Source organism: Nomia melanderi, chromosome 2, assembly GCF_051020985.1.
Source record: "Nomia melanderi isolate GNS246 chromosome 2, iyNomMela1, whole genome shotgun sequence".
NCBI classification, from domain to species: Eukaryota; Metazoa; Arthropoda; class Insecta; order Hymenoptera; family Halictidae; genus Nomia; species Nomia melanderi.
The window spans coordinates 17,308,222-17,325,848 of record NC_135000.1 but is presented as its reverse complement, the minus strand read 5'-3'; the positions used below and the strand labels follow the sequence as shown (position 1 = coordinate 17,325,848).

Genomic DNA, 17,627 nt, shown 5'->3' with positions numbered 1-17,627 from the left:
CATTTTATTAAGAGCGAGTATTGTATGGATTTTGGAAGCATGATGATTTTCGTAACTCCTTTTTAAGCTTCTATTTAAACTTTTTATGATTTAAGATTTAAAAAAAATATAAGTGGAAAACTGAAAAGTTTATATTTTAATTTAGTTAATGTAGTGTACGAAGTATTTGTATCGTTAATACTTTAATATTTCTACTTTAATCATTTTTCAGACATTGTAGTTAGTATATATTTAAATTATCTATCGACTAGTTCTACACTTTGTACAACTTAATTGGCAATTTGCAGCTTCAAAACATTGATGAGAATGAATTAAAAGCATGCAGTATAAAAATGACACATTTATAATTGTTACGATTTTATTAACCATCTTCTTAGTAGAGCGACAGTGTATAAATTATGTAGATAATTAAAAGCTAAAAATACTTAATCCGTTAAACTTCGATTATTTTTATTCCATACTTTTACTTTATATCAATTTTTGTTTTGAATATTTTAATAAAATGTTTTTGTTTCACTGCTCTTTATTTTAAATTCATTTTAAATTTTAAATCATTTAAAACCAATCCAAGCAGTATATAATTGATATTATAAATCATTTTTTCCACCGATCATGTAAATGAAACGTTGTAAAGTGATTCTTTGTATTGTATACGTTTTTACACGAATTCCTGACAAAAAATACATTCATGCCGTGAATAATTTTTATTATTGACAGTCTCGACGCTACTGTCCTCCAAGACATCGTACACCTCATCCATGCAAGGCTGGTATCCCTTAAACGATCTGATTCCAAAGAAATTCCGATCCCATAATACATAAAATTCGATGATCGTTCTGCAGAATTTTTGCTTTTATCCGAGTATTAAAGGCGAACGTGTGCCGTAAAAGTTACACGTTACACTAAGTTTCCTATTCAAGCGTCATGGTCGTCCTGAACCTGGTTCGAAGAAAAATAAAATTTTTACAACCTTGAAACTCTACGCTTATTGGCTTTATTCAGAACTTATTCTGAAGCATAAATACAAAAGGGTGTCTGGTTTTCTGCGGCTGTAAAAACGTGAAGATGAAATTTAACGACGATTGATAGGTCCACCACACGACTGCAACACTTTCACAATCTAATTTTATTAAATTATTTATAATTTATGGTCGAATTTGATTTACGAAATACTATACCAAATATGCTAATTAATTTTCAAGGGAATACTGTTAGAGTTATAGAATTGTAGATATATTTTGTTAGAAGATTAACTAATCAATTTTCCGTCTAGTTTGACTATATGAATTTAAAAATATTTAATTATAATACATAATGTAATTATCATAGAACTATTATTACATATCACTATAATATATACAATCATAACAAAACTATAACATGAACTAAATCTTGATCTCATTATAAATAATATCTAACTTCATAATATAAACTCGATCCTTTTCTAATTATCAGTAATATATTTCTTCTATTAGAGAACTTTGTCCCGTTTAAATGAAATCTCGATTGTTCAAAGCGCACATTGCGTGGCGACATCTTAAGGACTATATTTTCAGGAACACGTCTTTTGTGCCAACATCACCGACTCTTTTTTCGGTTCCTTTTATACCCCGTTCGCCGATCGACGATAGCGACGATTTGAAAGTGCGAGCGAGCCGGAAACGGAATTTCTCATCGCGCCGAGTTCCATCGAAACTTCGACGTCCGAAAAGATCGAGATCCCTTTTTCTCTCTTTCCTTTTTTCACGCTGTCGTCGATACTGTTTCGTTTCTTTTCATCTGGTGAAATATATTTCGCCGACTGCGCAACACAAATGCGATCGTAAACCGCGATGGGAGAAAGAGAGTTTTCGAGGGCCTGATGTATAGACCGAATCGAAAATCTTCGCCGGCCATGTTATTCTTTGCCGGCTTTCAATTTTCGACCGTGCACCGCGCCAGTCTATCGGAAGGATTGTATTGTTATTCGTGTTCCATTGAAACGAACTTGCGGGAAAAAATGCGGATCATGTTATATACGCGGCAACAAATGATAAAAAATATCGGACCGGAACGAGAATGTTAATATTCGACTCGCTGAAAGGGCACATCTTTGGTTTTCCAATGTGGTGCTCGTATTTACTTAAATATTCTGATACATTGAAAAGAATAAAAAGAACCTCTTTGTCACACCATGTACACAATCGAGGAATAATTTCTGATATTGAAAAGATAGTGGTTATTTTTGGAAATATGGATGAATTTTATTTCTGAAGGGTGTAAAGTACTAATAGTAACGTTGGAAGTAGATAACTGTGCCACAATAGTAATAATTTTCTGTTTCTAGAGAATTTTTGGAAAATTAATATTTTCATTATATAAGTATATTTATATCTTCAATAAAATAGTGAATATGTAATTAATTTCAGTGACTCATAACAAAGTTAATTTGATATTAAACTACGTAGTTAATTTAATATGAAATTAATATTGAGGATCTGATTAACTATAATGTAAAAATATGCCTATTAAATCAAAAAATAAAGATCCAAGTAGGTACAGTTACTAAAATGGTAGATCAAGAATTTCAATTCCATGTTTTACTTTGAATTTTGTAATCACAATATTCCAACACTATGTATGATTTAATATGTACTTGATAAAGTCTTAAGTTGGGAATATAAGGATCTGCTTAGTTTTCGCTTTTGATACGCATATGTTGAAATTTTATATAATTATATACCTATAATTTCGTAATAAGCCACGGACGCGTTCAAAGAATGTGGAAAACTTGACGCGCGTTCGGATCAGATTCCGAGTTAATTAAATTTCGCATCGCGGAGATTCATAGAACCAGAATTTCCGTCGGGGATGTAATATCCGTCTATTTTGAGAGCACTTCTTTTATCGACTACGTGCATCGGCTGAAATTCCGTGGCGCATGTGCTGTACTGTAATTCGAAATCATGATAAATTGATGTCTAGGATCAGGGGGAACGTGATCTCGTGTCACCGTTTATCGTAGAATTGCAGTAAGGTTTTCTCTAAAAGTACCACTTCGGTGAACTATTTTCATTCCATAATACATAGCGAATCGCCTGTTTTCGTAATAATTGTACAATTTTCTCTTAAAAAAAAGAAAACGAAATCACAAAAAATTTTTTCCCTAAACGATCAGTTTTATACGGTTTTATTAAATTAAATGAATAAACTACCTTTTATACAAATGGACATTCATAGAAACAGGTGTGCGTTATTTTTATCGCCTTTTAAGATCATATACAATATAAAATTTGAACTATTTTATAATGTAATTGAAAAAAATCTGTAAAAAATGGTTTTAAGTATGCTATCAAATAGTTTTTATTTTATGGTTATGGTTTTGTTATACTTTATAATAACATATTTTAGTCAATCACGAGCCTTTTCATTCGGAATACTTTTATGCAGTGGTTCAAAATCATTCATAGAAGATATTTATTTGAATAATTTTGATATTCATATTTTATGCCAGTTTTCAGTTGATTATATTATTACACACTTATATTGCTTTGTTAAATGCAATAGAAATGCATTTTATAAATAAACTGTCTGTAATCTTCAAATAATTGGTATAATAAATTTCTATTCACGTTACTATGTTATCTAGAGGCAATATCTAATTATTTAGAAATACCTTTTATCTGCAAATGACGCATTTACAAGACCGGCTAATAATATCAGTAAACGTGTAGATCCGATCGAAACGACTATATTTAGTCAACATGCAAAGCAATTAATTTTATATAATCGGCTTTGCATAATTCAAACGGATTTAGACCGTTTAGTGTCGCTTCACCGAATCGTTTAGCTCATTGATGACCCAGTGTCACATATAATTTTACTTGCGATGTCAGCTAGTTGAAAGTCATGGGAATTCTGTAATAGTGAAAGAACTCGATGAACCAATGTATCGGGTTTACAGTTGGATTAATTACTCTCGATAAAACGCATTAACTTCATGGCGTTTAGATCGCAGATTCCGTGTATTTGCAACGCTTGTTTCAATGCGAAATCAATGTTTAGTACAATTTCCATTTTATTCCTTATCGCGCTAAAGCTACATGTATCTATTGGAAAATACGAGTTTCTATTTTACTTCTATCGTTTATAAATAGTTAACGGGAATATCAATTTACATAAATATCTGCAGTTCATCGCACACTTGAAAATACTACGGATAATGTTATATATTTAAACAAATTACCCGAAATATTTTCCTTCACAAATAATTCTAAAGACTTACCTAAAGATGAAACATATTAATAACATTGATTCATTTATTTACATTTACTCTACAATATTACATTTTCTTACGATCAATTAAGTTTCTAACAACTTTGAAAAATAATTATATATTATTATATAAAATAATTATACATATGTTATATATAAAAACAATTATACATATATAATAATTTCCAGATATGTTTAATAAAAGTTTTCACTCTCTACTTCACTCAAAAATAAAAAATTTCCCTAAGATTGCTTTGTTTATCTACACCCACGCCAAAACATTACATTTTCTTACGATCAATCAAGTTTCCCGTAACTCGTAGACGCTGGGTATGCGCGATTGTCGCAGTAAAAGGTGGAGCTCACCCCTAAAAGCTTTATTTGTTGTATCACGATCGCGGACGGCGTTGATCGTGTTAGGAAAAAGAGCGCAGAGTCCAAAGCCGGTACGATAACCCGAAGTGATTTTTCGTGCGCACCTGCGGCCTCCGTTGATTCCGATGATATCCTGTTTCCGGAACGATAGAGGAGCGTATCGTTAACCGAGGAATTAATGGAGCAAGGGATAAGCGTTCGAGCGTGTAAGGGGCACGCGGATAGAAGAGGTCGGGATGCACGTGTTCATCGATGTATACCGGAAATCGATTTCTCCCGCGGGAGATTTTCTCATTCGAACGTGAAATGCACGGGAACGGGACCCGGGTTTAATACCTAGAAACTCAATAATTAAATGCGCACACTCTGCGAGCAAATATTCACTAGCAGGTTAGAGACGTTACCGTCCGATACCTTTATTGGACCGGATTTTAATGCATCAAAATCGCGCGTCCGGATTATCTCTCTCTTTTTTCCCCCGTCGGGCGCAAGATACAGAAGCTTTTTGCGTTACGGTGAGAACGGTATTGGAAACCTTTCGACGGTAGAACGTTTGTAATTCTATTCTCCCTTTTTTGCCCTTGATTGAATTCAGTAACCGTTTACTTCATACGAGTCGCTCAGGATAATGGTGGTCTAACTATTATTTTTGAGTTCACAAGAGAAAAGCTTTCATGTAATGTTCTTGGATTATTAAGATAATATTACAATGTTATTGATGAGACTAATTATTGTTAACTATTAATTGTAGTAATCCAAGAATTATTATTATTATTAATTAATTAATCCGAGAATGTTCCATGAAAGCTGTTTTCCTCTTGAATTCAGAAATAGGGGTTAAATCACTGTTTTATTGTGATACTTGAATTTGCAAATTGTTCTGATAATTTGTTTGTTTAAGAAATACTTAGTTCATTACTTTATTCAAAAGACTATTCAAAATATTGTAGTATCGAGAATATTTATTGTAGGATGAATGGTTTGTTGTGCGTGCGTAAGGGCGACCAGGTCATATTGCGACGGACCGGCGCCGGGATGTTTGGGAAATAGGGTGACTGCGTTTAGACAATTTCGAGTGGCTGAAAGAATGCGAGGAAGAGTATCTGGAACTGAGCGACTGAACCGTGAGAAAAGTGTGTACGTGACTGCGTGAGTTTTGACTATGGACGGAAGATGCGAGTGAGAAGGGTGCAAGGGTGAGAAAGACAGAGCGAATGGGGGTGTGTGATAAAAGCGAGTGGAAATGCGTGCATGGACACACATTTTGGTGAGCGACAGCGGAGTAGAACATTTTTGGTGCGAGAGTCGTGTGTTGTATTTTACGTGTTGTTGTCCGTATTGTTTCCTTTATCTTATTAAATATATTATTGTTTTCCTAATTCTCTTTTTACTAAAGATCCACATTTTCAAATATCATCTAATAGTAAACCACCACCGATATATACTATAAAATTGGAGGCTCGTCCGGGATCGTGAGATCAAAAATTGTGGAATCACAGTAATTAAGAAAATAGGAAAAGCGTTGATTCGTGTTGATTTGTGTTGACCTGTGTTGAAAATTGCGTTGAAAATGAGTGAAGAAGGAAACAATACCATTGTTGAAGTAGTTAACGGACAGAAGACCAGCGAAAAGTTGGAGAAGATATACGCCATGAGGCTCACCGAATTGAAGGAAGAACTGGGAAAGCGTAAGCTGAAAAGAACGGGCAACAAAAAAGAGTTGCAAGACAGGTTGGGGGCAGCCTTCATGTTAGAGTTTGAGCATGGAGAAGATGAGGCGGAAGAGGAATCAGAAAGCGAGGTGGAAGAAGAGCGAGATGTTCGAGGTCGTATGAGACTCCACAGCAGTTCACATCTGTTAACTTTTCGAGATGTCGAAGAGTCGATGAGTACGTTCAGTGGTGATGATGGGGTAAACGTTCGTTGCTGGGTGGAAGAGTTCGAAGATATGGCTGATGTGTGTGAATGGACGGACGTGCAGAAGGTGGTGTACGCAAAGCGGCTTCTGCGTGGTTCAGCCAAGTTGTTTGTGAACTACGAGAAGTGCGGCAAAAGTTGGATTGCGTTGAGGAAGGCATTGAAGTCCGAATTTACAGAAAGTGTCGATGCATACAAAATCCATAAAGAATTGTCCCGTCGCAGCAAGAAACCGAGTGAAACATACAACGAGTACATTTACCAGATGTTTGATATCGCGAAACGAGCGGATATGTCGGCTGTGGCAGTTATCAAGTATATAGTTGATGGTATCCACGACGAGGAGGTGAACAAAATGATTCTGTATGGAGCCAGAAGCATTCAGGAGTTGAAGGAGAAATGTATGCTGTACGAGTCGATGAAGGAGAATATGAAGACGAAGAGGAAGCCAACGGAGACACGGTCCAGCCGTGCAGTCGTCCAGGAGGTTGTACGTCGCTGTTTCCTGTGTGGAGATCGGAAACACCTAAGTTCGAATTGTCCAACCAAAAGTAAAGGCGTTAAATGTTTTAAGTGTAGAGAGTATGGGCATATTGCGTCTGATTGTAGCAGTGTAAAACAACCTGTAAAGGACGTAAATAGTGCGTCAGTGGGATCACGGAAAAAGCGTATCAAAGAGGTGCAGATCGAGAATTGTAAGTTGGTAGCGTTAATTGACTCAGGTAGTGACTTAAATTTAATACGAGCAGATCATTACATTAAAATCGGAGCGCCTAAATTGAATAACAGAATTTTGCGGTTTCACGGCGTAGGAACAAAAACAAATTATACTATGGGGGAATTTTCTATTAATACTGTAATAGATAATACAACATATCCGATGAATATGCACGTTGTGTCCGATGCGTTGACGCCACATGATTTAATAATAGGGACAGATTTTCTAGACTCCGTAGAACTTACCATGAAAGGAGGAGAAATTTTGATTAAGAAATTAGATGCGCCGGAAATTTTCAATATTAACGTAGATGACGCGAGTGAGATGGATTTATTGCAGGCTCAAATACCTGAGCACGAAGAGTCAATACAACATATTATTGATAATCATGAAGTTAACAACGCGAAGAGTGCGTTGGCCGAATTTTTATCTCCTGTGAACGATTCTAATGTCGCGATTACGGAACCTTCGAAGAATTTATCAAACAACGCCGGTCAAACAGCCGAGGACAATAGTAGTAAGGAATTAGGGACTATCTCGTTCGATTTTTGTGATGCCGCGGTTACTAGGGGGAATTGCACAGATTTATCGAGTGAAGTTTCTTTCTTGATACCGAGCACGCCTGTCAAAACTGAAGAGAGCTTAGAAACTAGCGGGTCAATACAGATTAAAAACGAGAAAATTGTTAGCGATGTTAAAGCAATTTCAAAGGTAGATAGCTTAAAGGTAACCATCACCCCTTTAGTTGAGAAAGAAGTTGAAGACGTTAAACCCAATGATTATGTGAACGCTTTGAATTGTAATTCTCTGTCATCGTGTATATTGGTGGGTAAAAACGAAAATAATAGAAACGGTAGGCTAGGGAAAGCGAAGCGAAAGGATCGTGGTATTAGAAAAATATTTGAACAGTCAGAGTCTGAGGGGAACATAAGCCTTGCGGTATCTAAGTCGATGCCGACGCAGGTAATTAAGCGGGCCCACGAGAACGGGTATTTTGCGTCGGAAAAAACCGAGACCAGATTAAAAAGGGATTATCGGTTCCGAAACTTGCGGGAAAAGGTGGACAAAGTGCTACAAAACTGCGTTGATTGTATTTTGGCGAGTCATAAACACTGGAAGAAACAGTCAATTCTGTTCCGAAAACCTCGACGAATTATACCAGATACTGACCACTTGTGTAGTGACACCGAGAGAACCTAGAAAGTGACAATGAAACATCTGAGGACAGATGTTCGGTCAGGAATGGCCGAGTGTAGTATCGAGAATATTTATTGTAGGATGAATGGTTTGTTGTGCGTGCGTAAGGGCGACCAGGTCATATTGCGACGGACCGGCGCCGGGATGTTTGGGAAATAGGGTGACTGCGTTTAGACAATTTCGAGTGGCTGAAAGAATGCGAGGAAGAGTATCTGGAACTGAGCGACTGAACCGTGAGAAAAGTGTGTACGTGACTGCGTGAGTTTTGACTATGGACGGAAGATGCGAGTGAGAAGGGTGCAAGGGTGAGAAAGACAGAGCGAATGGGGGTGTGTGATAAAAGCGAGTGGAAATGCGTGCATGGACACACATTTTGGTGAGCGACAGCGGAGTAGAACATTTTTGGTGCGAGAGTCGTGTGTTGTATTTTACGTGTTGTTGTCCGTATTGTTTCCTTTATCTTATTAAATATATTATTGTTTTCCTAATTCTCTTTTTACTAAAGATCCACATTTTCAAATATCATCTAATAGTAAACCACCACCGATATATACTATAATATTTAAAATTAACTGTAACTTCGTACTTCTATAATAATTTAAGCAATTCTATGTATAAAATAAACAGTTTTTATACTTTTGTTAACTACAGACAGTACTCTAACATACCATAACATTTGTTTTTAGTTTATTGTATGTTTATTTAAAATATGGAGCGTAATACTCGCAATATCATTCGTGTCCGAATATTTTTGTGTATAAATTTTGTAAAGATTGAAATATTCGAGAACCAATACACATTTTTTGTTACGGTTCACAGAGTCCATTAAATTTTAGGAAAAGGAGTACGTTTTATTTCCCACGCTGTTCTTATAAAAATTTTCCTCGATTTTTCATCCGGTCACCGTTTATTTGTGGAACGAAGGTCATCGAAGTTTTCTATGGAAACAGGACTCCAGGAATTTGAGACAATATCTTTTAGAGCACCGTGAATTTCAGAGGGGAATAACTTTCCCAGTTCGAGAATATCGAGATTGCAAAAACCAGGACGGTAAACTTCTTCTCTATTGGACCGGCCTTTTTCACGTAATCCGCGCCCAAAATGAAATTTTCTTAATTAAAACTTGAATAATCTCTGTTTGCTCGTGCTCATTTTCAAATGAACTCCTCCGCCGATACCAGACCCATTAAACTTTTCATCAAACCAGAATTCCACTTCGGCAAAAAAGAAGTGTGTTTAAACTGCACCGCTTCATACCGGAAAGAATCGATGCATTTTTTTAAAAAAGACCGCCCACCTTGATTACACTTGAAATTTAATTTTCGCTCTGTTTGAAGAGACACGTTATGAAACGCGTGCATATAAAATCTTCGTGAAAATTTTTTTCTCAATAAAATGGCAATTTTACCGTAGATAAATGCTTTGCTTGATATTGCTGCAAAATATTCGACACAGCACAAGTATTTGACACTTAATAACGTTCTACATTTATGTAATTCATTTATGCATCGATGACTGAAAATTAAAAGTCGGGTGTTTCAAAATAATGCACATTAACGGTGAATCGAAGAAATGATACTAAAAGATCTTTTAGTACTCGTTTCAGTCACATTTGCGATTCATAAATTGATTTTCAATTTCGATGAAATCAGAAATTTGTAAAAGTGTTAACCTTTTTTCCGTACGACTTTGATTTACAAGGATTACTTTATTGTTAATAATTTCCTAATAAGAAGAACGGATCATCTATTTTCTATAGAAATTCAATATTTCCAAGCGTAAAGCAATATTTCTCTTTAATTAACACAAACCGAGTAGTATTCATATTCGAAAAATTAAATTTATAATCTTTTTAATATAACTAACTTGATATCGCAAGAAAAAAGTTTAAGAAACTACGATATCATTTTCGATATGATTACGAATTATTATATAATTCCAACGTACCGTAGTAACGAATGCATAAACATGAAAACTTTCAACCATTCTTCACTTCATTTCACTTTTCACAAGAAAAGCGGGAAATACAGTACTCGTTATCACTAAGAATTATTGTATAATACTGACCCACCATGACATCCAACCCATTTCTCATTCCATTTCACCTGTCATAGGAAAAGCGGGAAATTCTCGGACCCAGGAAAATCCCTTCTGACGTTTTATTCGTTATATCTCCCGTCTCGTTTGAGCTTATTCCGTCGTCGCGGCGCGGAGATTCGTTTACGAGTTTCGGGGGGAGGGTCGTCGTTAATCCGGCGGTGCGCGGAGATTTTCATAAAAAGGACAGGTGGAAGGTGGTGTCCAAGGAACGGAGAAGCCTCGAGAGCGCGGCGAGAGGTTGCTCACGCAAAATTAAGTGGCAACCTTAATATAACCCGACCGGCAAAGATGAATCCCGGCCTCGTTGCGCCCATTTCCTTTTTTCCCCCTTTCCTTTCACCCCGATTGTCGCAGCCCGCTTTTTCTTTCCCTCGGTTGGATTCGTTGCAATAACCAACGACGAGCCGAAACGCGTTGCCAGATTAATTTCGAGCAGACTTCAAAGCGTTTTCTCAGACTGCATTGTGTTTCCCCTCCCCTGTTCCCCATGGAACTCGACTCTTCTCCATGTTTCACCTTTGTTGGCCCGGTACTGCATTCTGTTTCCGTTTCCCCCTTCCCCATCACATCGTTGAATAACGCCCCAAATAAAAGCGAATTAATAGCGGCGAAAAGAAAACTTTTCGATCACGCGGCCACCGATACTCTATAATTCTCTACGTGCGAAATAAAAACTTTCAGGAAAAATACATTTATTTTTAGAATATACGTTGACTAACTTATCATTTTTAATGGAGATAAATATTTTTGTGAAAAATTCTATTCTAACTGTTAAAATTTAGGTGGTTATTTCTATTTCGATTTTATACTGGTGCCTTCGGGACTAGTTCATAGGTTCACATTTTAGTGATATTGAAATATGTGGTTTTAAGGTAATGTCACCAGGGATTAGAGAGATAATGGTCCTTTTCATTTATTAACCCCTTGGTTATAGCAGAATTTTGCGTCAACGCGCATTTCTAAGAAAGTGTATTGAAACCATTAAAACACTGAATTGAATTAAATTGAACCAATATAAAATAATTACAGTTATATAATATATGACTAACGGAAGATGTAATTGTCGAATTAGAATTCAGTTACTTTTGATCTAAGCGAGCTTTATCAATAACATTTTACATTTTAGGCGCCAACAGTAGCTAAGCGGTTAACACTATATAAATGTATTGTGACCGGTCAAATTATCGGTTTTAGTATGTGATTTAAAATTCTGTATTTTCTTTCTGTTATTTAACTTTATTTCAACTTCTATATTGTTTGATTAATTAGTTTTTTAATTTCTGCCTTTCCTTTTGTTTCTGTTTCCATTAAGAAATATTTATCGCCTAACTTATTTACTTTTACTTTGTAATCAATTATTTAATTGATTACTTTATGAAGAAGGGTATACAAATTTTCGATACATTTAGTGTTAATAAACGAACTTTAAACGAACAATGCACAACGAATTTTCGCATTATGCTGGTTTCAGAGACAATCAGCTGGTTGTCATTGTGGAAATCCGTGTTTCGAAATGTTATTTTAATGTTTCGATTGACTTTTATTTGGCGGAAAGAAACCAAAAGGTTTATATGTGTACGGAAATGTGGCTACGTGAAATAAAATTAAACAAACATTTCGGATTTATTAATTATTAATCTCTTTGGTGTTTGTTGAAACAATATGCTGAAATAAAATTGTGGATATTTTTTAAAGGAATATTAATGTTTGCGTTTGTTATGAACGAATTTTGATTAAATACAATACTTTATAATTTAAATTTGCAGTTTCCAAGTTATACAAATATCTTTTTCGTCGAATTTTCATTTCAACCAAAAGTGCCTTTAATTATAAATATAATATATTATATTTCACAGTTACGTGTATTTTCAATAAATTATAATTGTATTCTCAGAATTAGAACATGTTTAGATTTTTTATCGAATTTATTTACTTTACTACCTAATGTAACGTCAAGAAAAAAGTTACTGAATTGAGTGTAATAATATAGTACACCAAAATCACAGCCATCAAACATTATTTCCGTGATGTTGTCTCATTGACACTAAGCAATCCGCTCGTGAACAGCCATCGCGTGTTCATTTTCTAATGGGTTTCAAACGGGAAATTAATTCGTCGCATCGGATGGCATTAACTGAAGGAAATTACAGTTATGCGTGTGAGTATCTCTGCGTTTCGCCGGTTTCAGTTAACCGCTAAGTCATTTGTAACGCGCATCCGCGCGCTGCGAGAGCCGAGCAATGCCCAACATATTCCCCGCGTACCTGCACCAGATGAACTCGAAAATCAAATTAATCATCGAATTAATGGCTATCACATTAAAACATATTGCTATTAATATCGTTGAAATTGATGCGTTTCATAATCGCGCGCCTGTTCGCGATGTGTTTGCATTCCGTGAATGAACCAGCATGAAATGTATAATCACGTGCTGAATAAATATGTACGTGTTTTGGTACAGGCATACTGTGTTCTGAATGAGATGCGTTGTAAAGGCTACGAAACCAGTGCCATTAAAGATATTATAACTTTATAGCTGTACACATTTTCTGATAGTTCAAGAAAATAATTATTAACATTATTATTGATCATATTATGATTTATAATTTAAATTATTGTATAATATGAGAATATAAATTAATTTAAAACCTTTTTGGTTATTCTCCAATGGATAGGAAATATTGCATCTAACATTGTTCAAGAACTTATTAAATTATAACATTAATTCTTAATAAATTGAAAATGAAATCGATCAATTTTCTGATACTTCATTTTCGTCTGATATCAATGTAAAATTATTTTTCAAATTTTCTTCCATCTGTCGACGAATATGGTGTGCGTAAAATTGATTTGTTCGTGTTAATTATTGATTATTAATTGTAAAGAGAATTGTTTAAAATTTCCATACTTATGTTTTGTTACTTCTTTAAGTTATATTATCATCAAAGTTCGTCATAAAGTGAGCGGGTCATCTGAATGACGCATTAGTACTCACTGTTGCAGACGGTGGTGGAGGTTTGTCAGAAGAAGAGACAGTGCAAGTTTAATACCAGTCCGAAGACCTTTCAGGGAGATCCGTGTCCTGGGCTCCCAAAGTATATCGAGGTCGCCTATCAATGCCGTCCTTGTAAGTAATCACTCTTCTTTACTTAATAAATGTATCAATAAATTCTTTTTAAATCATAACTAAAATAATTTTCAATCAATTCCCTATTTTAATTTGGTTATGAGTAAATATGGTGATTGTAAAGATATCAATAAATAATACTCTATTTTCCATAAAATTTGATCCTAAAATACTTTCGAACGATTAAAACTGTACTGTGTTATTATTAGAAACACATTGAATTTATTGATACACATAATACAATTAACATAATTGATTAAAATTAACATATATGCTCGCAAACATAAAGTGTATGAATAAATAAACATTCCACCTTTATTCTTATTTTAAAAGCACGACAAATATCTTTTCATTACAATCAAGTATGTCGATGATTCATATCAAAATGTGATAACAATTGTATCAAATAAAGATAGTTACATCTTTTATGTTATTATATATAGAATTGAGCTTTCAGTGTACCATTTATGAGATGGTTAAACACTTTTAGACTAAAAATTGAATCGACAACTACTAAGTGACCCAAGTACTGAAGGAAACAAAGCTCTACCGATTGTAAGGGCAAGAAGATGCAGTAAGAATGACCACGATGTCTTCCGAAGTGGGCATGCGAGCACAGCTCGAAGTCTCTTTTCCCAGCGAAATCGTTTTTCCCCGTAGCACTTATCGATGCCTTTTTGCGAGGTCGTTGAACATTAGCCCAGTTTGGAGGCCCTGCGGAAACCACAGATATTGATGTGGCTTCGAGGAGATTCTTTGCTCGCGTTACAGTAAATAACTGGGAAACTTGAGATACTCTTGCGGACGTTTCTGTTGATGAGCATTATTTCAAGCACGTTGTACTTACAAAAATCTGGAAACTAAAAAACTGGAAATGGAAATAAAAGCTACATACACAATATAATACATTATATTTATATTTTGATATTATTGTTCAAGATATTCCTGTTTCTGTATATTTTTGAACAAAGAAATAGAATTATGAAATATATTATTTATAATTCTGGATGATACATCTACCTTCACATAAATTTAAAAATAATTATTTCTTTGATAAACAATTGGTAACGATATTACAAACGTCTATAGTACTTAATGTGTTTATTGTTTATTACGCCACTTAACTCGCTGAATAACATTTATAATACAAAATAAACGGTATTTGGACCAGAAATAGAAGGAAAAAATTGAAATATGTGTTCTAAGTGAGTTAAATTCAATCTATAGTTAATTTAAATTTCATTTAGGCTTACTGATAACTGGTAAGTTCATTTTCCTTCGGAACGAAACGCGAGAAATGTTTTTAACGCGAATCTACTGTTTATTTTTCCATTCACACGTGAGGTTTACACAGATAACAGTAACGAAGTTCCATTTTTTGCTCTGGTGTGCCGACTTTTCTTAATATTAGCATTCCTATGCTCTGGAGAGTTCAGTTTTTGCCGCTGATCACGAAAAATAGTTGCCCTTTACGACCTGTAATAAAGGACGAAATAATCGTGCCGTACGACCGAGAAAATACAGGAGGGTACCATAAAAATAATTTTTGCGGACTCAGTGGCTTCTGCATCAACCTTTTTGCTTGAGAAAAAGTTAATATCCCTTACGTCTAGTGACTTCATAACGGATTTACGAAAAACTAATACTCGAGGACGATAACATTTCTTCATCTCAAACGAATTCAATTCAATGAAGTGGCTCCATGAAATTTTTATTATAACTTTTGGTTTACGTTATCATTCTCCTTTTAACCACGTTTCGCTAATAATACTCGTAATTGAATAAATATTAGTATACATCAATGAAGTGTTGTATAGCAATATTATTAATTCAATTACTAGAATTTACAAACATTAATTCTGTTTCAACTGCAAACGTAATTCTGGTTGTTTAACGTATGTACGTAACGCAAAGTTTAAATTTTTGTGCAATGCTTGGTCGTGTTTAAATTTAGGAAGGGATTGTTCCGGAGATAATTGAATTTGTAAATTAAAATAGGACACCTTGTACATGTCATAAAAACAGTATTTCGTGTAGTAGAATAATGAACAGAATTAAAAAAGTATAATAAATAGCAAGATGGCTATAATGTGTTTACGGTAATAGGCATGAATGCCTGTGAAGTGTAAAATAGGAAACGGAAAGAATTACTACAGCCTCTAGCAAAAAATTACTTCAGCTTTGTTACTGCAACAGGTTGTCGTAGTTGCATTGTAGATGCACGGATCCGTATGGCGACATCGCTACGCATAATCTACTGACCGTGCAATAAACAGATTGTTCTGTTTCACGGTGTACTCCTCCCGACGTATATCACATCATTTGTCGTGTGCTTCCGTTATCAGATGAGCATCAAAATCGTTAACCCTTTAAGTGCCAAAAAGCAGTGTCGCATATTTTCATGAACATATTTGCTTTTTTATTTATCTATTTTTGTTTGTAAAATCTTTTGATTTTATTTTTTATTTTCTTAGTAACAGAAGACGTCCAATTTGTAATTAATAATATTTTAAAAAGTTCTTTCATTTTAATTCATAATTAATTGCAATATAAATCTTTTCTTATAATCGTGATTTTTGTTTAAAATCGTCTAAAATGTTCATAAATGTATGAAAGTTAATTATATATGAGATAAATAGTTTTTGTAAAAATTACTTTGGAACGTTTAATGCGTTATATAAATACGTGTGTTTAGATGAAGAAATGTTATTGAATATATAAGACTGAATAAATTTTCTATCAATTAAAAGGCTCTAATATATTTGTATTTGATTTTTATTGGATTCATACTACATCGTGTTAATTACTAAACGAATTATTCGATAAATAGTTGTTCGTTTGGCAAGCTGATTTAAATACTCACGAGCGTAACATCGTTCAGATTAACATAAATTATCACGAGTGTGAATTAACGTATTCGAGTACTGCGTGGTTTTCATGTGATTTGAATATCGATAACTACTTAATGTAAATGATAACCTTGGGACACTAATATTAATTTAACAATCAATACTTTATTTATATTTCGACCCCTGTGATTGCACACTTCATTCATTTTCCATAGTGCAACTAGAATTACTTTGAATTATTTTATTTCACTCCTAATCAACTATAATTTTCTGAATTTCTCTTATAACTCCAAAAATATCTCTCAATTATCGAATTTAAAAAATTCATAAAGCCTTATATAATCGTTGAAATTAATATTTTCAGTATACGTATTTGTCGCATTTTAGATTACTATTTTAAATTCATTGATTTAAAATCAATGAAAATTTTTATTATACTTATTTTATTATACTAATTATTTTATTAATAATTCGAGCTTTAATTAATGTTTATTACTTTTCAAGCTTTTGTTTTGTATTGTATTATTAATAAATTTTTGAAATTTAATCTCTCGAAATACATCATAGTTTTAGTGCGACTAATTACTACCGGTGCTATCTTGGTGATGAAACAATTAAACCATTTCAAAGGACATTCAACTGTGACACCTGCATTAATCAAACAGAACTAAGGCAACGCACTTGAGGATATTAAATTGTTCAGAGTATCAGATTGTGGTTCACTATTAATTGTGATATAATAGTGTTAATAATGAGTTGACGTATACATATGTAATTCCTCATTTCCGTCAACTATTTATTGTTAGTACAATATTATAATTGTCCTATTTCATATGTAAAATTTTCAGTCAATGTTAAATATGAGCAGGGTACTTAAATTTTCAAATATTCAGGTAAACATAGTTTGCAATCAATTTAATATTACACACATAAAGGTGTGTTTGATAAATGAAAAAGTTATTTCCATTTATATAAATATAAATCAGCAACTGTAATTTCATTATTTTCAATAACTGTATATTTTAACTGTATATTTTATTTGAAAACATTAGGTCAACCAGAAAGTCTTGTCGCATTTTTAAGTGAAATT

At 34.0% G+C, this 17,627-nt stretch overlaps 1 protein-coding gene across 7 annotated transcripts in view; it reads left to right on the top strand.

The window, feature by feature from the left end:
• The window catches only part of LOC116433584 (uncharacterized), a 410,336-nt gene that overhangs the window by 237,299 nt on the left and 155,410 nt on the right, over positions 1 to 17,627 (top strand). For 6 of the 7 annotated variants that reach the window (XR_013001492.1, XM_076374507.1, XM_076374511.1 and 3 more), the window contains exon 3: positions 13,550 to 13,688. Coding sequence is in view for 6 of the 7 variants with exons in the window: in XM_076374507.1 (XP_076230622.1) it covers positions 13,550 to 13,688 (139 nt within the window). In the remaining variant the exon portion in view is untranslated. The remainder of the gene's footprint in view (positions 1 to 13,549; positions 13,689 to 17,627) is intronic. The other variant, XM_076374508.1, reaches the window with a different exon arrangement.